The 23,810-nt window shown below is 37.5% G+C and overlaps 1 protein-coding gene across 1 annotated transcript in view; it reads left to right on the forward strand.

Moving 5' to 3' along the window:
* slc2a9l2 (solute carrier family 2 member 9, like 2) overlaps nucleotides 1–23,810 on the forward strand; it is a 269,938-nt gene that overhangs the window by 204,544 nt on the left and 41,584 nt on the right. The window contains exon 11 of the mRNA XM_036590228.1: nucleotides 672–747. Within this exon, the coding sequence (XP_036446121.1) occupies nucleotides 672–747 (76 nt within the window). The remainder of the gene's footprint in view (nucleotides 1–671; nucleotides 748–23,810) is intronic.

Below are 23,810 nucleotides of genomic sequence, written 5' to 3' on the forward strand. Positions count from 1 at the left end.
TAGTATATGTTATAACTGTCCGATGTGTTGCGCTAGTAATTTAGTTGAACTGTAGTAATAGTAGCAATAATAATATAAGCAGAAGTAGTAATAGTATACTAATAGTGTAGTAGTAGAGGCAGTACTAATAGTAGTTGCAGTAGTAGTTGTATGATGTCAGCTATAACTCTTCAATATGCTGTGCTAATATTTTTAGCTTTATTGTTGTTATTATTCTCTGCTCTGCACTGGCGGTCATTCTGGCGGATGGGAAGTCTAATTGTAGGCTCCAGAGTTTGGATGCTGAGCAATTCTCACAATGAGTATGTGCAGTCAAAATGTTAATACATTTAATAAACATATTTCACAGAGTCATGCCTCTCTGAGCATCTTCCGCTCTTGCTCTCTCTCTCTCCCTCTCTGTCTGTCTCAGTCTTTCAGGGTATGTGATTAATTTCTCATGTTAGAATAGAATATTAATAATGTGACCTCTCGCTTCACTAGCTGTTGAAGTTTAAGCCCAATTTCACCGTGCTAAACAAAAAGATTAGCAGCATGCGGCTGCTTCATCAGAGGAAAATCCTGAATGACTTCCAGCTTCCCGCACACACAGAGACACTTTCATTGCTTCATTATCCATCCCTCACTCTTCATTTCATCTCTCTCTTTTTGCTCTCTCTCTTCCTCTGTAGGACAGTTTCTCGTGGATGCCGTATCTAAGCTTCATCTCCATATTGGCTGTGATTGCTTCATTCTGCTCTGGCCCAGGTAATGCAGAAATAACACACAGGCACACATACATGCTCACACATGCACACGCACACACACATTATACTTTCATATCCAAAAACATGTATATATATTCTAGACCTGGGTGACATCTAAGAATAATTAGCAATTTAAATACTGAAAAAAAAAAAAATAATACTTATAAAAAAATTTATTACATTGTTTCCTCCAAGACCCCAGATCAGCTGCAGCTGCAGATTAGACCTACTTCTTACGCTTATTTGCTTCTTTTAGAATTAACTTTAACGAAAAACACATTTAAATGAAAACAAACTGCTGAACTGCAGTGAGTGAATGCTGGTTCAGCTGTTCACAGATGGATGACAGCAAATCAGATATTCAGTTGTTTTGAATGTAGCTGTTACTAAAATTCTGTCACCACCAGCTGCAACATTCCACAGACTGCAGCGGTCAGCTGAATCTTCTGTAAAGAGTTAAATTTTTCCAACTTTTGTCAGTGACCCCTTTTTTTGAGCACCATGGATGCCAAACGTGTCATTTTTTAGATCCAGATGTAACCAGTATTGTACAAAAAATCTATAAAAGAGTAACAGAGCAAGGTGTTTTCTGTTGTAATAGTGTAACTCTCTCCAATTCAGCCATAGAAGCTTGTGGGAAATGTATGAAGTATTATATTTTATTAACCATTGGGACAATGAGGATTTTGCTCTATCATAACCTCACAGCTTATAAATACCCTGTAATAATAAATTGTTTTAACAATAAAATTAAATTTGTCCTTTCTAGGTCTCTATCAGATCTCCTTCCCAGCATGGTGATCATCTCCTTACTGATCATCAGCTTACTTTTCAATTTTATATATACACAAGTCTCAGAAAATACTGAATATAATCTGATAAAATAATAAAATAATGTTATTTTCCTCTCTAGCTAGGTTTAAAATGAGCCGACTCTAGGATTGTAATTAGCATGACAAGATTTCTACTCTATCACTCATGTAAATGTGCACAGTATGTTACAGTTACATACAATCATGTGTAAAACCAAATACATTCACCAGTTTCTCTTGAAAATGTGTAAATATCAGTGTACTGTAGCTGCTAGCATATAAGCTAATAGTGCTAGCATTATAGCTTCACTGAGCTAACATTGGTGACACTGAGCTAACATTCTTTACAAAGTGATGATTCTAAAAATAGTGATCAGTGCATCCATGTACTATCATGGTTCACTTAAGGGCTTCAGTGCTTAATGACTGTGTCATCACCTGAAAAAGTGAAAAGTTGCTAAATAAGGCTGCTTATACTGCCAGGTGAGAATTTCCAACATAAGGCTTGTACAGTCTGAGCTCAAATAAACACTCGGTACTCACTGGTGTGTTATTTCACCTGTGACTAGGAAAAGATTTTGATGTTTTTAAGACCCATGGCATATTTCAGTAAATGAGCTTTCTGCTTTCTTTAATTATTTGTGGGTTAGCCCTGCATTTTGATTATAAGCAATGGGATAATGACCTCACTTCATTTAATTAGGTATATACCACTACCTACTGTTTGTCTCGGGAGGCGCTTGTGTATGTGCATTTCAGCAGTGGATATCAGTCAGCCAGTCAGTCAGTCAGTGACTCAGAAAAAGACTGTGACTTTTGTGGGCTGGCCTGAAAGGTGGTCCAGCAAAAACAAAATATGTGCAATAATAACAGGACCTTTTCCTAAAAATAAAAAATCCCCCCATGGGGAATAGCAGGTTAGTTTCCAATACTGCCAAATAGAGGCTTTCAAAAAATACACACTTCTGTCTCAGCTCTACAGAAGACTCCTATCACCACTTTTTTAATTTCACTTGGCACAGACTTGTAGTGAGATTCAGTCTTAGATATTGTGCAATACTTTCGCTAGAAAGCAAGGTTATAACAACAACTTTTTCTCTTCGATGATATCTAAGATCTTTTTATTTTATCTGCAGCAAGTAATGACTGGAGCAAAACCTTCAGTCTTAGGTTTATAGCAAACTTTGAGATTTCCTTTGCTATGTGTGTGAGGGTGAATAAATAAATGCTTTGGTTAGTTGTTTAACTTATTGTTTGTTAAGTTTGATTTTCCCTTGTGAGTTGATGTGTTTTTACCCCTGTAATGACCAGGAGCCACCAATGACCAGACTTCCATTTTCTATTCCTGTAACTTGATAATATCTCAGCCAGTTTGCTTTTGAACAATACACCATAGGATATAGCAAGCCTGAAATTTTAAGAGGATAAACTTGAATATCATGTGTTCTTAGGTCCCTTGGTGAAGCATTTTGAGGTTACAAGCAACCACTTCAACCTTCAGGTGTTATTATTTTCTGTGCAAGAATTCTTTATACAGTGCATATAAAAATGTATACACCCATATTGCAATTACAGGGTTGTTTTGAGGTGAAGCCAGAAATCTTGCTACTAACAAAATTCAAGTGAAAAAGAAGAAGATTATTAATAAGAAGAATAATTAAAAAAAATAAAAAATCGGGACAATAGCTGTTGTCAGAGTTAACAAATCACCTTCAGAATGATGGCCCAAAATAAGCAGCAAATACCTGCCACAGTGAAGTAATTCTGATTAAAATACATCTTTTCCTGTAGCTGTTCCTTATGTTTTCATGATTGTATACTTGTGGAATAACTTGAAAAAATATCTATAGGTACAGATCAGGAGAATGATATAAAAGAATATCAATAGCACTGGATGTACCAGAGAGCACTGTGAAGGCTCTCATCAACAGGTGGAGAAAATGCGGCACTACATTGATATTGGTCAGAGTTGGAAAAATGAGGTGGAGCAGAAAAATGGAAATTATTTTTCACCAAAAAATCTTTCAGTCCTATCTAATGTTGCTTCTAGGCAAAACACATATTTCTGCAAATTCTCATAACTAAAGAAAGTTGATACTGAATATTAAAAAAGAGGTTTAAATGTGCCCACTAAGAGATAGTATGAGTACATGCTTTTCATTGGCTTACTCAAACTCTTCCTTTTATTGTTAGCCCTGTTATTGTCTTAAATATGTGTAATGCTATTGTAAAGTGAGGAAAATGCATTTGTTGCCCTGAGGCAACATTGTGCAATATAAGGTTAAATATTATAAACCAAAAGGTATGCCATATGCATTCTTTGTAGAAGATGTGTTAACTTATTTTAAAACATCAATACTGCATAATCAGACTGCCTGCCTGCCTGCCTGCCTGCCTTGCATTGAAAAAAGTGAGGTGCATTACAAAATTCTAAATACAAAGGTCCTGCATAGTTGAGCAGCTGAAGATTTGTATGAAGAATGACAATAATATTTCAAAACTGGATCAATTTGTGTCTTCATACCTCAGAACTGTCCAGAATTTGCATGGTAAAAACCTGAGCAGATTATAAAAAAAAAAAATAAAATGCCATAAAACAGAAAACTGCATCTCCACTTTTCTTTTTCTCTTGGATTGCAAGAATATCTCGCATTTTGATGACGTTAGGATGCTTAAAATACAATTCAATAATATTCATGATTTTAAAATTGCTGGCTTTGCTAAAGCTCAAGCTCTGTTATAAATGTCCATTCGTATTATTCTCCTATTTGTAACACATAAAGATTTGGTCACACTTCTGTAGCTGGAGCTTTGGAGATTTTGACAGGGCGGCAGTTTTAAATGTCCGTGCCTTTGCTCTGACTGCTGTGATCACCTCCCCTTAAAATAGCTTTTGGAAGGATATTCTCAATTGTATTGGTAGAGCCACACACAAGTTCTCTGAAATTAAACTTCCTTGTAAGCTTATTTTTCTCCATCAGAGCCCAGTGCACCACTTAATAACAGAAGCCCTTAGTATTAATTGGATTTTTGAGAAAAGGAGTTGATTACTTTTTCTTTTTAACATGCTAAGCAGTTTATATGAGGTCCCAGTCATCTGGTTTCGAAAGATAACAGGAATGAGTAAGTAATTGTTTGGTTATTTAAAGACCACTTGGAGAAACATAGGATAACTACACAGCTATTTTGGCATATACAAAACTATGACGTTTTTCATAAAAATCTTTGGCCATTTATTTGGACCAATTTACACTAGTTTAACCTAGTTTTGTCTGAATAATGTAATTTTAAAACTTGGATGCTAGTAATTCTACAGGCCAAACAGCAAGATAGCTAACTAGGTATAAGCAGTGAAAAAAGTACAGAACACTGTGTAAAACGTAAAATGGAGGTTTTAATTTGTGAAACATATTCAAGTGGACATAACATAACTTTGGTTACTTTCTTGTACTCCCATAGCAATGTCTGTGAATTTTCACAGCTGTCTGAGATTCATCCTATGGGATAACTTGTGGCACCTCCATTAAAGGTAATACTTCCTATGAATCCTGTATTCATACTGCAATAAAATGCATTTATGATGTGTTATATGCCTTGCACAAGCTTCTATAATTGCTCATAAGTAGCTACAGCTATATGCATAACACTTTATAAAGCAACATATACAGTACTGTGAAAAGTCAGAGACCAACCTTCATTTTTATCATTTCCAGCCAAAATGCAATTTAAATACAAATTATTATTTTTCTAGTAGATACTTCTGAAGAGATTAAATGTAAGATAGGGAAGGGGAAAGTCAAAATAAAATAAGTGAAAAAAAGTGAAAGCCCTCATAGAGAAAAGGAAGTAGTTTAAATTTGCAAACCAAATGAAGAAGCTGATGGTGTTCTAGGAACAATGGCCTGGTCACCCCAGAGACCAGACCTCAACATCATTAAACGTGTTTGGGATTGGATTGTGACAAGCAGAAAATGCAACCAATTTTAAACAGATTAATGTCCCAAGCTTTACAGGAGTGGAAAAATATCTCTGGAGATTTCTTTGAAAAACTGAAAGCAAGTCTTCTATAAAGAATGAAACACAATAGGTGGACATACTACATTCTGAAAATGTTGATATTAAATTCTACTGTTGGGGCCTCTATGTAATTTTCAGTTTAATAGCTGCTTTTTTTTTACTTTTTTTACACTGAAAAATCAATATAGTGTTCTTAATAGTCATTTTGAGTGGTAATTCAATAAATGAACAGTGGTTTCTGAGTTTTTCACAGTACTGTATGACTTCATAAAGTCAGCTTGCATTATAATATGTGTTGAAGTGACACAAGTCACAGAGGAATACGTCAGTGTTCTACTTTTTCTACATTGCTAGCATCAGATATAGACACACTGCCATACAAAGTAGCTGTCATTTGCTGTTATTAACTTTGCTACTGTGACCTAAAACCTGTATACTGCACTAATGTTTCTCTAAAAGGTTATATTAAAACATATTAGGTATAACATATTGTAATGAAATTATTTAAAAGACATTTAAAATAAACTCACTTCACTTAAAGCCTGTAATGACCTTCCATAATGCTTTGTTATATATATATATATATATATATATATATATATATATATGTGTGTGTGTGTGTATATATATATATATATATATATATATATATTACATATAGCTATATTGTACTACAACTTTAGGGTCTTTTTCTTATAAACAGATATTGTGATACATACAACTTTAACTGCTTAAATACAATTATACAGGCTTATGTCAGGCATTGAAATTTATGCATGGTGTATAACACATTACAAATGCATACAGCACTAATATAGGATTCACAGAAAATGATAGATGCTCAAAAAAGTGTTGTTTTGCCTGCTCTCCTCTACTCACTAAAGTCCCTTTGACCCTGTAGTCTGTTCCTATGAGTAATTGCTGCCTGTGACATGACCAGAGTGGACATAGCTTTCTCCTTCACAAGGGCCCAGCTGTCAAACAACATCACCACTTTAATAAAAGACAAAAACAGAAATAGAATCTCACTGAGCACACAAGCTAGCTACAGCAAAGTACAACGAGGTGTTAGCGTAGTTGTTTAGCTTAGACGTTTACTTTAGATGCAAATATCATTTACAAGGGAAAGACTATAGATGTCAGCGCATATCATTTGTGTTTTTCCTATACTGCTACCCTCAGACTCTTAAATATATCTTGATAAGGAACACCTGTACACCTACTTATTGTTGAGATTATCTAATCAGCCAATCATGTGGCCACAATGCCACGTACTTAATGCAGATGGGGGAAAAAGTGATTTTGACTGTAGCATGATTGTTGGTGCCAGACAGTCTGGTTTTATTATTTCTAAAATTGCTGATCTCCATTTCCATTTCAGACCAAACTGGTTTGAGCTGGCAGAAAGGCCACAGTAACTCAGATAACTACTCTGTATAATTTTCATGTGCAGAAAAGCATCTCAGAATGCACAACATATAGAACTTTGAGGTGGATGGGCTACAACAGCCGAAGACGAAGATCGAGTTCCACCTCTGTCAGCCAAGAACAGAATGCTGAGGATGCAGCACAGGCTCACCAAAACTGGACAGTTGAAGACAGAAAAAATTAAGCCTGGTCTGATAAATCTCAGTTTCTGCTAAGGCAAACTGTTGGTAGGGTCAGAATTTGACCCCAACAGCATGAATCTATGGACCCAACCTGCCTTGTGTCAACAGTCCAGGCTGGTTCTATTTCTGTTTTTGTGTTTTATTAACATGGTGTTGTGGTGGTGTAATAGTGTGGGGAATCTTTTCTTTGCACACTATTGCTTACTTTATGGTTTCACTTCACTACTTTTTTTTTTCTATTTCATTTTAAAACATTAGGTTATGCGAAGGCACAAATATGAACCTGGGAAAAACGTTTATTAAAAAGAACGTTCACAGTTGAACATTTAGACCATTGTTGTACCTTTGACATTTACATTGTTTGAACCTTGATGAATAAAAATGTACCTGCAGAGTACAGTTTTTCAGATAGTATACCGTAATTTGATGGAAATGTAAAGTTTTTCCAAAGCTAATTTTATAAAATCTTTTTGAAAATAGTTTCAGTCAAGTTCATTTTTTGTGCCACTGCATGTTTTAGTGGCACACCCTTGTCATATTGTTCTACCAATTTTCACAATGATGTAAGTACTTATGAGATCCTTCCTGCTGTTTCATGATGTTTTAACTTGCTATATAGATTTGTTTAAATTTCGTTATCCCTCAGCAAGTAGCAGAGAATATTTGCAAATATTTGAGTTTGCATAGCCAGATACTCGACTGAAGGATCTAAATCAAACATTTGCTCATCCAGTGATTCTATTCCAACTAAATTTGACAACCTTGCCTAACTTTAAACCTGCTGTTTTACCAACTAACTGTTGCGAAAAAGGCACATGTTTGTAGCTAGCTAGCTAGGTAGCAGTGTTTGTAGTTTAATCAGAGTTCATTTGGTTAATTATGTTCAGTAGGAAGGCTGGGGTTAAGTAATTTGAGGAGCAGGTTTCTAAATGGAAAGTGACGTGTTGAACAGAGAGATGAACCATTTCACAGGTTTTGTAGATAAACTGTATTGTCTTTACCACCAGTCTCTTAAAAACGTGAATCATCTGTTCTAAGCATACAATGACATAAAAAGAACAGAGAGGGTTCTTGATGAATGGATGGCATCTTTGTTTGGGACAGTTCATTTTGCTTTAGTGTGATTTTCATCTTTGTCAAAAATAAATTGGAAAATATGAAGATATTATTTAGAGCCAAAACTAACAAATAAGGTATACTTGAAAACAGCCATTAACTTCCCACATTGCTGAAACCCATTGAAAAATAGGGTTTCCCCACCTCTGAAATCCCAATTTAACCCCTGCAAGCTACTTGCTACAAATTGAAAGCATAAACTTAGTTTTAAACACTTAGCATTCCTGACCAAAATAACCGAAAGTGGCGTGAGTGGAAATATTACAACTTACCCCATCAGTAAGGACAATTGTAACAGGCTGAAGGGCTGTCCAGTAAATTGATGGCAACACAATTAACTCTATACAGTTCTATGTTGCTTGAAGCAGACAAGCTTTCCATGCTAAATAAATATAAATATAAGCATCAACATAAGTATGGCTTCACTTATCGCATTCACACTAACTCAAATGGGAAAAGTTAATCTCTGAGGTATTCAGATTCATTCTCCTCTCTCTCTTGCTCTCTTTATCACACTGACTCACTATCTGTCTCTCTCATTCTCACTCAGAGCAGATTTGGCTGAGGTCAAGGCAGTGACAGTTTGAGGTGGAGAGAAAGAGGCAGTGACAGGCTCTTTGTGATGGGTTCGGTCAGTTTGGTTCCCCACTTCAACCATCTCCCGTAACCTGGGCTTCAGCTGCAGAGCTGACCCATGCACTGACCTATCCCTCAGCTGCACCTGACACCATCACTGGGCATCTTCTCTCAGCCTGGACCTGTAGCTTTTGGCTTTCAGGAACTGAGTGGAGACGGCTGCACCCATACACTGTGAAGCTGGTTTTGGCAAGTTTACTGCATGGCTGTCGAATTTAATCCCCAGGCTTGGGAAAATCGCCCTCCTTCCTGAAACACCCTTCCCAACAGCCCCTGAGCAAGGCAAACATACCTCAGCCCAGGCCTAAGGTTTATGATATGGAAATACTATTCTGTTCAACTTCATTAATGGCTAGGACAAATTTGAATAGCTAGTTTTTCCTACTGGTGTCAGAGTTAACACACTAACACAAAGTATTAGTGTCACTCATTTTTAACACATTTTCCTAATTTGACACTCCAGTAATCATGTTGTTTAAATATTGCTTTTAAATGGCAAGTTCCACTGCTTGCTCTCATTATAAAACCAGTTATTTCCAGCAACTGAAATGCTGTTAATTTGTTTATCACCGAAGTACATCGAGTCTAAAGGATCATTTACAAGCAAAGCACAACCCTGATTCAATAAAATCAGCAGACTACACTGGACAGTGCTCACAGGAGACCTGTGAATAGACCGATAAGCATAAAAGTAACAACAAACAAAGTAGAATGCTACACTTCCTCTTGAAACAAGTCATAAACAAGTGGTATTAGAGCTAGAGGGCTACAATCACAGAAGAGTGCTAAACACGCAGAAACTTTGGCTGTCCTTAGACTGTAATGAAAATTCTTCACTTTATTTTCATTTTCACCCTGTGTTCATTTGATCTTCAGGTTCAGTTCAGGTGAACCTTGTATTCACATCATGAAAATGATGTTATTGAATACTACAAAGTAATAAATGCACACCAGTGTCTTCATTTTAAATGTATGTTTTAAATGTCTCTTTATGGTCACATTTGAGCAAATAACACAAATGTGATTAATCACAATTAACTAAAAAGAATGTGATTAATCATCATCAGTTATTTTAATCATTAATCGTTTGCCTTAGTTTTCTTATTAAGAACAACTGCTTATGACAGAGTGTCAACAACTGACAGATGACTATAAACTAGTTGTAACCAGATAACATCATGGTTGTCAATAGATTGACTACTGTAGGGCTATCTGTAAACTATCACACTAGGCAGGTCATTTGGTGTTGCTAGCTAACATTTTTCTGAGTTATGAGGGAACAGTATATGTCAGTATAAAGTCAGATTCCATAACAGATTATAAACATTGTCCATAAGAACATTGTAGGTGGTAGGTGGTTGCTGTTGGTATCGCTGGTGGTTGCTAGGGCGTGGCTAGGTGGTTGTTAAGGTGTTGATATGGTATCCCATTGGTTGCAAGGGTCTAGCTACGTGGTTGTTATTGTGTTTTAAGTGGTTGCTAGGGTGTTACTATTTGGTTGCTAAGGTGTCGCAGGTGGTTGCTAGGTCATTGCTGTGGTGGTTGCTAGGGCATGGCTAGGTGGTTGCTAAGGTGTTGATATGGTATCCCATTGGTTGCGAGCGTCTAGCTAGGTGGTTGTTATTGTGTTTTAAGTGGTTGCTAGGGTGTTACTATTTGGTTGCTCAGGTGTCACAGGTGGTTGCTAGGTCATTGCTGTGGTGTTCCATATATTTGACAAAGTGTTGCTAGGTGGTTCTGTGGTGTTATGCTATAGTGGTTTCTAGGTCGTAGATATGTGATTGCAAATCTCTGATGGTTGCTTGGTCTGTTGCTAGGTGGTTGCTTTAGTATCTAAGGTGTTTGCTAAGGTATCCCAGGTGGTCGCTAGAATGTTGCTGTGGTAGATACCCCACATGTATGCTAGGGTGTTACTAGCAGACCTGTATTATCATAATATAAATGGAGTGCAAAAACTTTTGCCCACATCATTGTGCCATTCATCCCTATGAGGAAAAAAAATCATCATTTAACAATTGTTGTACAAAGACTATTCCACTCTATTCCACACTATGTGGTATTATCACATTTTAAGCATTGGCATCAGGTTGCTTGTCGATCATCGGCGATATCTGATTGCATCATCCTACTGCCCTGGTATAGTTGTCTACACACACTGTTAATGGGACATATGGTTTTCTAACATTACTTATTGACTTTTGAGTTACTTCTGAATTAATTTTACAAATATAAACTATTAATTGCACTCATAAACACTCAGATTTCTATGTTCTTTCAGAAGCTCTGATTTTTAAAATGTAGCTATAGTCTGTGGTATTTACAACCCGGTTTCCAAAAACATTGGGATGCTGTGCAAAATGTAAATAAAAACAAAATGCAATGATGTGGAGATCATTTAAAACCTATATTTCACTGAAAATAGTACAAAGACAACAAATGTTGAAACTAAGAAACTTTATTGTTTTTTGAAAAATATATGCCAATGTCGAATTTTATGCCAACAACACATTTTAAAAAAGCTGGGACGAGGGCAACAAAAGGCTGGTAAAATTGTGTAATGCAAAAAAAAAAAACACCTGGTGGTTAATTGGCAACAGGTCAGTAAGATGATTGGGTATGAAAAGAGCATCCCAGAGAGTCTTTCAGAAGTAAAGTTTTTTATTCATCCAGCTGAGTCTTTCAGAAGTAAAGGTGGGGAGAGGTTCACCAATCTGTGAAAGACTGCACGAGCAAACACTTCTGAAAACCACCATATTTGCACACAGTTCATCACTGCATCCACAAATGCAAGTTAAAACTCTAAAACACAAAGAAGAAACCATATATAAACAGGATCCAGAAACACTGCCACCTTCTCTGGGCCCAAGCTCATTTAAAATGGATTGAGGCAGAGTGGAAAAATGTCCTGTGGTCCGACAATTAAACATTTGAAATTCTTTTTGGAAATCATGGGCTCTGCGTCCTCCGGGCTAAGACTGCTCAGCTTGTTATCAGTGCACAGTTCAGTGCCTGAACTGTTGAGCAGCTGAAATCCTATATCCAACAAAAATGGGAAAACATATTTGTCTGTATTTAGTCTGTAGACAAACCACAGCTGTTCTGAGGTCAGTGGAGAGTGTGGAAAATAGTAAAAATTAAGAATAGGTGTGTTCTTTAGACCGGTACTCTTCCATACTATCCATATATCTCCTGGGACTAGTTGGGTAGAAAGTAGCTGTCTAGAAGTTTAAATGCCTTTTAAAAGTCACTCTGCTGTCCTGACCTTTCTTCGTCCTCCTCTTTCTCTTCTGAATGGAATTTGTGAGAATAATTATGAAAAGTTATTCCTAAAATATTTGCTAATGCCACTCTTTTTTAGCAGATGGCATCCACTGCATTTACATAATCGTCTCCTGACTGACTGACTACAAATACATATTCATGAGAAATGGCCCACAGTCTCTGTAATGTTTGTTTGTATGTAAGTGTTGTCAGTTAGATGGCTATGCTTTTGTTCTAGACTGCATTAAGAATAGCTCTGTGTGCCTTTATTGTTATTATAAAGCTGCTGCTGATAATACAGGAATCTCAATTGGCAACTAACTGATAACTAACTGCACATACACGTACATACACACTGCAGATGAACTGACGGCATGATGACACTCCTGTTACACGTTCCTATATTAACTCATCACTGCAGCATATTCAATTACCCAGCCTGATGCACACATACACACACACACTGCGGTGTTGAGGCTGTCAAGGACATGCACACACATCCCACACTTAATGATGAAACTTGCCCTCAGAGACATATGCAAATGTGTGAAAGGTCCACATATTTTAACAGAGGCCAAATTCTCCTAGGATTGTTCTCATTCTCCACTTTTAATTCTGCCTCTCTGTCAGCCCATGTAAGACTCCTCACTAATCTAAGACTAACAGTTGGTGATACAGATAAAATATAACATATACTATATGGCCAAACATATGTGGACATCTGACCATCACACATATAGGAGTTTGCTGGCTATCCCATTCCTAAACCTATAGGTGTTCAGTGGGGCTGAGGTCAGGGCTTTTTTGCAAGGCCACTGGAAACTCCACCAAACTCATCAAACCATGTCTTTATGAACCTTGCTTTGTGCACAGGGAGACAGTCACACTGGAACAGGAAAGGGCCTTTCCCAAACTGTTGGAAGTTCCACAAAGATGGAAGCATATAATTGTCTAAAATGTATTTGTATGCTGTAGCATTAACATTGTTCTTTACAGGAACTAAAAGGCCTAGCCCAAACCCTGAAAAACAGCCCCAGACCATTACCTCTCCTTCCACACCCTTAGGCACTATGCAGTTGAGTAGCCAGCATTCTCTTGGCATCTACTAAACCCAGATTCATCCATCCCACTGCCAAATAATGAAGTATGATTCATCACTTAACAGGACATTTCCAGTGGTGGCAGGCTTTACACCACTGCAGCCAACACTTGGCATTGCACATAGTGATGTTAGGCTAGTATGCAGCTGCTTGACCATGCAAACCCATTTCATGAAGCTTTTGACACACAGTTCTTTTAATGATCTTGCTTCCAGATGACATTTGGAACTCCTAAGTGATGCAACAGAGAATAGACAACACACAATCAGATCTATATTTTAGACCTTTTTTAGCTTGAAAGAGCAGCTTGAGCAGAAGGAACAAGCTTAAATATGATTTTAGTGCATAATTTTTGTTCATTTGCTGAATTTATTGGAAAAATAAACACAACGTATAAATGTACTATAACTTTTGGACAGGTCAGTAACTATGCATTAAACTTATTTCCATTCAGAAAATCAACAAAAGATGTTATTTGTCCAGGACACTCAAACGTTTGCATATAACTATTTCCTGTGCTTCATGCTAAAAGTTGGAACGTATATACGTATATACGTATACACTATGCTAATACTGGGTAGGGCCCCCCTTTGCTCTCAAAACAGCCTCAATTCTTTGAAGAATGGATTCCACAAGATATTGGAAACATTCCTTTGAGATTCTGATACATGTTGACATAATTGCAAGATGCAACTTCTGCAGATTTTCAAGTGCACTTTCATGCTGCGAATCTCCTGTTCTATCACATCCCAAAGGTGTTCTAGATTTAGTAAGTGTCTAGTGTTAGTAAGCCTGTGCCCAATGCAGCTTCAGCTTTCTGTTTTTGGCTGACAGAGGTGGAACCCAGTCTTCTGCTCTTGTAACCCTTCTGCCTCAAGGTTTGACATGTTGTGCATTCTGAGATGCTTTTTTGTTCACCACAATTGTACAGAGTGGTTATCTGAGTTACCTAAGCCTTTCTTTCTGTCAGTTCAAACCTGTCTGGTCATTTTTATGACCTCTCTCATCAACAAGGTGTTTCCATCTGCAGAACTGCTGCTCACTGGATGTTTTTTTTCTTTATTGCGTACACTCTAGAGATTACTGCCTGTGAAAATATCAAAAGATCCCAGCAGTAATAGAAATACTTAAACCAGCCCGTCTGGCACCAACAATCATGCCATGGTCAAAAGCACAGAGATCACATTCTTTCCCATTCTGATGGCTGATGTGAACATTACCTGAAACTGCTGGCCTGTGTATCTGTGACTTTATGCACTGCACTGCTGCCACACAGTTGGCTAATTAGATAATTGCATGAATGAGTAGGTGTAAAGGTGCTTGATCAGTGTATAATACATATGGGATACATTATTATAATTATTACTGGAAAACCATGTAAAGACCATGTACCAAGTTACAGAGTGGGGTCAAGGAGTGCTGAGGCACCGGGTGCATAAAAGTCACCAACACTCTGCTGACTCTGCAGAGTTCCAAACCTCCTCTGGCAAAAAAAATCTGTTCACCAAGAGCTTCACGGCATGGGTTTCCATGGCCAAGCAGCTGCATGCAAGCCCTACATCACCAAGCACAATGCCAAGCGTCGGATTTAGTGGTGTAAAGCATGCCACCACTGGACTCTGGAGCAGTGAAAACATACTCTGTGGAGTGAAGAATCACACTTCTCCCTCTGGCAGTCTGATGGATGAATCCGGGTTTGGCAAATGCCAGGAGAACAGTACCTGCCTGACTGCATTTTGCCAACTGTAAAGTTTGGTGGAGGAGGGATAAAGCTATAGGGTTGTTTTTCAGGGGTTGGCCTAGACCCCTTAGTTTCAGTGAAAGGAAATCTTAATGCTTCAGCAGACCCAGACATTTTGGACAACTGTATGCTTCCAACTTTGTTTGGGAAGACCCTTTCTGTTCCAGCATGGCTGTGCCTCAGTGCACAAATCAAGGTCCAGGTGAGGTTGGGTGAATTTAGTTTCTAAGAACTAGACCCAGACCTCAACCCAGCCAACATCTTTGGGATGAACTAGAACAGAGATTGCAAGCCAGGCCCTCTCGTCCAACATCAGTGTCTGACCTCACAAATGTTCTTCAGAATGAATGGGCAAAAATTCCCAAAGACACACTTCAAAATCTTGTAGAAAGCCTCATCAGAAGAGTGGAAGCTGTTATAGCAGCAAAGGGGCAGCTATAACAGCTCCATATTAATGCCTGTGGATTTGGAATGGGATGTCATAAAAGCTCCTGTAAGTGTAATGTGTAGGTGTCCCAATACTTTTGTCCGTATAGTGTGTATTACGTATGGGACATAGTAAATACCTACATATCCATGTTTTGTATGTTTGACCCTACATCCTGCCATTGTATATGGGCAAATCTGTATGTGTGTGTGGTGATGATATTGGAGCTAAGAGGATGAGTCATACTGCACCTTGCCTGAGTCCTGAATTACTCCTCCCCTCTCTCTCTTTCTCTCTCTCTCTTTCTCTCTCTCTGTGTCTTTCTAAAGCTCTTGATTTATTTAGTGCTTCGTTTCGTATTGCGAATGGGTTTGTTTTGATTCTGTATGAAGAACACGTAGCCCTCCCCAAGGACACACGTGCTAAAATCCATTGAGGATTAACACAGGCACATTGTCTAATTCACAGCCTTGAACAGAGAGAGATTTGCGTCTGTGGCCCAGATCATAAGATGATCTAAAATGTACAGACAAAAATGTTAGACGTTACATGTACAAACACATCCATACCAGCAATGGCTCAATGTTTTTTTTTTTGTTTTTTTTTTATGTACATGTTCTAAAGTGTAAATGAGATGAATCTTTAATGAAGCTGCTGAGTTAGCAGGACTTTTTCATCCTTAGATATTTCTATGTACAATGTATATTCTATGTACATCATGCCTTCATGTTCCAGATTTGCTAGTAATTTATACAGTCAGTCCCAGAGGCGTCGTCATGGGTTGTAGCATGAAGTATGGCCACACTTCTGGCCGCCTCAATTATAGCAAGTGAAACAGTCAACCGGCACCAGTCAGCTATCATTATTAAAGAATCAATTACACTTGATGGTGAAAATCTGCCATCAGGGTAGTTACCAATCAGTTATAAGAGCATGGTGATGCTGCAGTTTATAATTACCATATCTTGCTGTGATTGGCTAAATTATTCAGTAATTAGGCTCTGGGTCCCTTCAGCAGCACTGCTCTGTGGGCTACATAAAGAAGTAGGCTATGATGGTAGATACTATTATTATCTTACTTATCTTAACTATCATGCTTATTATTTGCAGCTATAGTCGTTCATCACTTTTTGCAAGTAAACACATGCATGTGTTGTAGGTTAGCTTATGTTGGCTTTGCAATCCCTAGACTCATTTACCTGTAGTAAATTAATAACTTCTATGCATTTAATTTATTCGATTCAAATACATAATTTCCTATGAATAAATGACTAAAACACATTACATCAACACAGTTTTGTCTTTCACTGTATGTTTGGCAATAATTGTATTAATGTAATATTTTATTAATGTGCAAATCATGGACAGATTTAGTTATGTACTGAGAAAAAGCAATGTATCACTTTTATGTCATTTTAATACAGTAATGCTGTTTTTTATTTATTTATTGTTTATTTATGTATTTATTTATCTATTTTAGCACCAATTTAGGTCTATACATATTTGTATATTTAGCAAAATTGTTATTTTATCAGTTAAGGATTGTATAATTTAAGTTTAAATTTAATATATGTAACAAACATTTTAAATTATTATTATTATTATAATTGCTGAGAACTCCATTAAGCTGACCATGAGTGATCTGAGGAAGCTCTTTTGTCACCTTTTAATGAAGCACATGGGTTTTGGAGAACATATCTGATGGTGAAGATCGTTGTAAAGGTCAAAGATGGGTCATGACTGAATGCGTGGACAGTGCTGACTCTACTTTCTGTGGTAATAATGGAGGTTCAGTCAGATTGAGCCAGTCAGCAAAACACAGTGTGTATGTGTAAAACAGTACTTGAGTGCCTTGACCCTTAGATTTAGATCAAGGAATTATGAAACATGACACAGGATGCAACAATAATGACTGTTCATCAAACTCAAAACATAATAAATATGCATAAAGTAGGCTACCAAAACCTTTAGCACCATAAAACTGGATCTGTGATTTTGCCCTTGGCTACTGGTCCTGTACCAAAAGTCAGTCCTGTGGTCAAGGACAGTACCAAGAGCACCTAATGGTACTCAAATGTGGGGCGAGCAGTTTTGTACACTGCTGATTGGTTAAGCATGCAGTTGTGTGCAAAAGTTTTGATGCCCCTAGTTAAATTAAATGTTTTGTTGATTTTTTAAGTGAAAATATGCACTTTTTACCGATTCATAATAAGTGGTTAATAATATGATAATATTATGGTAACAAATTGTACTTATATGCTAATTTTCAATTTCTATATAAATAACATATATAAGTAATTAAGTAAATAAGTAATTGTAACCTTAATGAGTACTAATTAAAAAATGGCAAATTTAAATTAAATTACCTTTAAATTACTTATTTGTAATAAGCTGGTAATTATAGTGTAATATTATGTTAATAACTCATTACATATTATAAAAATATTATTACAAAGTATTGCCATCTTGTTGCCACTACAATTAATAACCTAATAATTTAGCAATACCTAAAAAAATTGTGTCATTTTTAGGTGAATACAACTTGTTCTCATAACTATAACTTCATAAACAACTTCATGCAACTTGTTTTCATATTACTATAACATTACTCACCTTATCAACTTATCAAGCTATAAAGTTCAACCCAAATGTCATTTTCTTTGTCATTTTTAAGTAACCAACAAAATTTCAATAAGGTTCATTTAAAAGTTAAAGGGTCCAAATATGTTTAGGGCACACTGTATGTAGCCAATGTAAACATTTAGAGTTCAGCAGTTCCCCTTAATGTTATCAGCTTCACTGACAGTCACAACTGTCAGTGAAGCAGGTGGTTTACCTAGAAAGATTTAACTAGAAAGGAAAAAGATAATAGTTGGTTTCAGTTTGGATCAGATCTTGTTTTTGGATGTGTTTAATCCATAGTTAATGTATAAATACTGAAGCTAAAAATAGCTGAGGGCAATGTTTTTCTGACATTCAGTATGTCAACATAATGAGAGTAAACAAGGCCAAACGGGGGCTTTTGTTGTGGTCTAATTTACTCTTGTAGGTCAGCAGGTGGTCACTAGGGATGCGAAGTTCAGCAATAAACCTGGCCTCCATCAATCACACTTGTTTTGAATAAGAGCATGGGTGTAAGAGTTTAATATTGGGTGGTGACAGAATTCACCAACATCAAATCAAAGTAAGCATAGCTGGCGATAAAGAATACCATGAACTGTAATTCACATATGATGGGGGTGTGTAGTGGGGGTGTGTAGACTTCTGGATAAGAGTTAGTTCTAAGAGTGGTTGAACTGTCTTAAAAGTTCCTAACTTGGAAGATTTAGGGCAATTTTGTGGATAGACAGATTACGAAAAGGCCTAGAAATGTCTTAATCTGTGTCCAGTTTTCTGGCCTATAATTTTAATTAGTGAGTACACATACACACACACACACACACACACACACACACACACACACACACACACACACACACCCACACACACACATACATCATAATACCTAATATCATTATCATGAGAATAGCTCGAGGATGTGTGTAATGAGGGCAACAGCCTGTTTAAATCCTCCTAATAGCACTGGCAGGGGGTTTTTATGCTACATTAGCTAAATGTGCTAATCGCACACTGGCACTGAAAGTCCTCCTCTATCTGGCACTGCTTTTTCCAACCACAGAGAGATAGGCAAGCCTGATTATTGGCTGTCTCTTTAATCATGGAGCAGAATTTAAATCTAGCTCTAGTGTCTAGCCGTGGATCCGGAGGTGGGCTTTTAAAGTCTTGTTTTTAAAGTCTTCAGAGCTGTGTTGTGCTGTGTTCTTCGCCTGGGTCTTGTCTTTATGTGCAGTGTTAGGGAAGTTAAAGGTATATTCATTATGGAAGCACAGTAAATGCGGTTTACCTGGTAGGTGAGGGTGAATAATTAACAGGTTATCGGTCATGTTCATGTGAGAATAGAGGACTAAGGGCATGTGGACCTGAAGGACATGCTGAAGGGTAATTGGTGCCTGGAGCAGAAAGAGAGAGAGGGAGAGAGAAAAAGATGGAGTACTCTATTAGTTGGAAAATGTGTTAAGTCTATTTGTGATATTTAGGCCATAGCTTACTATATGCTGTACATATACAATACTGTACACACTATATTTATGTTTGTTAAATATACATACTGTGGATAAAAATGCTAAAAAGGCCCAGTTAACCTAGATTTTGGATCAAGATGGCAAGAAGAAAAGATCTGAGTGACTGAAAGAGGGGCCATTGTTGATTGAGGATCGATCAAATGGCCAGTGTTTCAATAGCAACAGTGACCAAAGGGCATCTGCTTTTATATCTACGAGAACGACATCAGTAAAAAGGGTTGGATGCTGTGGTCGAAAGCACATATTCAATAGCTGTGATGGGGCTGCATTACTACAGTATGTAAGAAAAACAGAAGAGTTCGTCAGGTGACTGTGCTGAACAGTCCATCCACAACTACATGGAGAAGGATATTATAGTGGGGTTGCAGTGTATAAACCTGTCATCACAAAGACGAATGCACATTTGAGAGATCAGTGGTAAAAATAAATAAATAAATAAATAAAATAACAATAAATGCTGCTCTGCAGAGATGTGGAAAAAGTAATATCCTCATATGAGCCATCCTTCACCACATTCTCCACAAGTAGGCAAGTGCAAGTGTGGAGTACACCAGGAGAACACTACAGGCTTGAATACTTGATCCCTACACTGAGATGTTCTAGTGGCTCTGTTATGTTATGTAGGAGGCATTTTGCTGGCATGCTTTGGTTCCACTTGTCCCCTTAGAGGGAAGTGTCACTGCAAACCAATATAAAATGTTTTTCTGAACTGATTACCTATAAAAAGATATGTCTATAGTGATGGAAGTGGTCTGATGAATGGTTGATGAGTATGAAAATTAGATAAATAATACATTATATGGCCAAAAGTATGTGGATACCCTTCCTAATTTTTCAAATAAGGTGTTTCAGCCACACCCATTGCTAACATGTGTATAAAATCAAGCACATAGCCATGCATCTCCATAGAGAAACATAAACAGTGAAATGGTCTTACTGAAGAGCTCAGTAACTTTAAACATGGCACTGTCATAGTAGGCTGCCTTTACCACAAGTCTCTTCATGAAATTTCTGCCTTGCTAGATCTGCCCCAGTCAACTGTAAGTGCTATTATTGTGAAACAAAAGCACCTAGGAGCAACAACAGCTCAGCCATGAAGCGGTAGAACATGCACTCACAGAACAGAGCTGCTGTGTGCTGAAATCCATAGTGCCTAAAAATTGTCTGTGCTCTATTGCATCACCTACAAAGTCCAAACTACCCCTGGAATCAACTTTAGCTGAAGAACTGTCCTTTGCATAATGCCAGATGTTAGCTGGTGACCACATAGTGTAAGCTGTGGCTTTCATAGTCCCCAGATTTCAACCCAGTTGAACACCGAAGGGGGATTTGGGACTTATGTGTTAGACAGTGTTCTCCACTGCCATCATAAAAACAACAAATGAAGGAACATACTTTGAAAAAACAGTGTTCCAACCCTCCAGTACATTTCCAGAGTCTTATAGAATCTGGCTAGGGTGAATCAAAGCTGTTCTGGTGGCTGGTGATGTTCCAACATCTTACTAACATAGTTAATGCTGGTTTTCATTTCCATTTTTCACCCATCTTTATATATAGCATCAAAGGAGTAATTTATCAGGTTTTTTCTTTCATTTCTCTTTCAGTTTTTCAGTTATTCAGTTTTTAGTTTATCCCAAACATCTGTAACATAGACTTTGCCAGTGCAAAATACCATTATCTGTCCTGCCAATGCAGCATCATTAATTGATTTGAATTGAATTGAGAGAATATGGGGGTGGAAGAGAGAAATGAAAAGAGAGAGAGGCAGCAGGTGAGGAAATAATCTGGCTTTTCTGTTCTATATGCTTCTACACTGGGTGACATTTGGCAGTGTCTTAGTGTCTCAGTATCACACTGTCCATAATCACTCACTGACCTACAGCATATGGGGTCAGCTGGGCAGACCCTTGAGTTAAATACCTTGCTCAAGGTCAGATGGGGTCAACATAGAGCTGTAGAGCATTGATTTTTTTGCGCACCTTAAAGCGAGAGACATCATGTTTTCTGACACTAAATTCATTCATTAAAGTCTCCTGAAAAGAACAGAAGCTGTAATAAAGAGAAAGCGTTGACACTCTAATTCCTGAGCAAAAAATAAAATAAAATTATATTTAGTTGTTGAGACTTCTGTTAAATATACGTCTTTTTTAGTTTGCTTCCTGACACTGAAAAATGAATTAACTTGTACTTAATGGCTGTTTTGATTGGAAATAATAATAAATGAAGGGTCATCTGTATAAAAGCATTTGCACTTGTGAAGGTAAAATAGTAAATACTGCACTTGTATTTTTATTAAGCTATATTGGAAGAAACACTGTCACTGTGACATTTTTGCAAACTATTACGTGTCTGAGAGAACAAACATTAGTGTGCATGTGTTTGTCTAATTAGTAGGGCTGGCCAGAGGATTGCCAGATACGCAGATGGTGCAGATATTCAGAGTTATTATAGGATTTATTGAGCAGCTGAAATCTCTGTATGAAGCTTTAGACCAGCGTGAGAACGTTCTGATTGAGCAGTTAGCTGGAAGTCTAGAGATTAGTCTGCACTGCAGGTGTGTATATGTGTGTGTAAGAGTGACGTGGAGGGGGAGTAGTTTGGGACTAATTAGTGAACATAATAGAATATTAATTACAGATCTCTATTAGTGTGATTGGCATTTGTACATACATGCAGGCAAACACATACTCATAGACCTCACACTTTATTGTCACAGCCATTGAGAAGACTGAGTTGCATTACAATTAAGTTAAGTTAAGCGACCCTTATTAGTCCCACAACCGGAAAATTTCACCTCTGCATTTTGACCCATCCATGCAGTGAAACACCACATACACACTAGTGAATGCACACACACTAGGGGGCAGTGAGCACACTTGCCTGGAGCAATGGGCAGCCCTATCCATGGTGCACGGGGAGCAGTTGGGGGTTAGGTGCTTTGCTCAAGGGCACTTCAGTCACATAATGTCGGCTTAGGGGATCGACCCAGTGACCTTCCTGTCACAAGGCTGGTTCCCTAACCTCCAGCCCACTCTTATAGCAATGACTTCTGTGAATTTTCACAGCACATATTTCTCAGACAGCCTAAATGTACATGATAAAGAAGGAAGAAAGCATCAATATTAAACACTCAAATCATTAAGCATTCTAAGCTATAGCGTACTGCCATGGTGGGGGTGGATTTTTTTCCCCCATTTTTTTTTTCCTTGCCTCTAATGAAGCTATGGTTCTAAAAGGATGTGTAGCTGTTCAGAAGCCATTACTGAGAAAAGTGATTAGACGAAGAAGAACATAAAACCAGCTAAAACCATAAAATCTAATAAAATTATTCATTTTAATGTGTCTTTAACCCCTTAAAACCCCAGGCTTATTACATACTAAGGCTTATTATTCAGCAGCTACATGGACTTCAGTGCAAGCTGGTTGAGCTATTCTTAGGTTAAGAAGTGTGTATAAAAACGTTGGGCCCACTAGCAGACCCTGGTCATTTAAGGGGTTAATCAGCACATGACAAACACGCTCATTAGATGGACTCTTAAGAAGAAATAAAAAAACTGAGATAAGACTGATAAAAGACTGATAAAAGATTGATAAAATGATATCACAAGCTAGTTTTGCTCGGCATTACAAAACTCTTAAGAGGAATGATTGAATTAAACAACAGTCGACATAATAAATGTACACTGATGAGCCAAAACATTATGACATTATAATACACAGCAGGGTGCAATGCACTGTGACTTGTCACACATTCCTTTTCTCAAGCATTGATGAGCCTTGTGCACCCAAAATACTGCCAATCTTTTCTTGTTTGTTCATCTTTGGACCATTGTTGGTAGATTCTCACTGCTGCTGACTGTGAACACCCCACGAACCTTGCTGTTTTGGAGATGCTCTGACCCAGATGTCTGGCCATTATGATTTGAACCTTGTCAAAATTGCTCACGCCTACACATTTCTCCAGCATCCAACACGCTGACTGTGAGAACTGACTGTTCACTGACCGTTTAATATATCCCAGACCTTAACATGCATCATTGTTATGAGAAAATAACATTCACTTATTCGCTTAACATAACATTAACATAACTTATTCGCTTCATCTGTGTGTGGTCATGTTTGGCTCATGTGTGTCTAATGCATGTGTTGTACTGTCTCTGCTTACATGTATGCATCTAATTCATGAATCTGCTACAGCTCTG

This window comes from Colossoma macropomum, unplaced genomic scaffold (assembly GCF_904425465.1).
Source record: "Colossoma macropomum unplaced genomic scaffold, Colossoma_macropomum, whole genome shotgun sequence".
Lineage (NCBI taxonomy): Eukaryota > Metazoa > Chordata > Actinopteri > Characiformes > Serrasalmidae > Colossoma > Colossoma macropomum.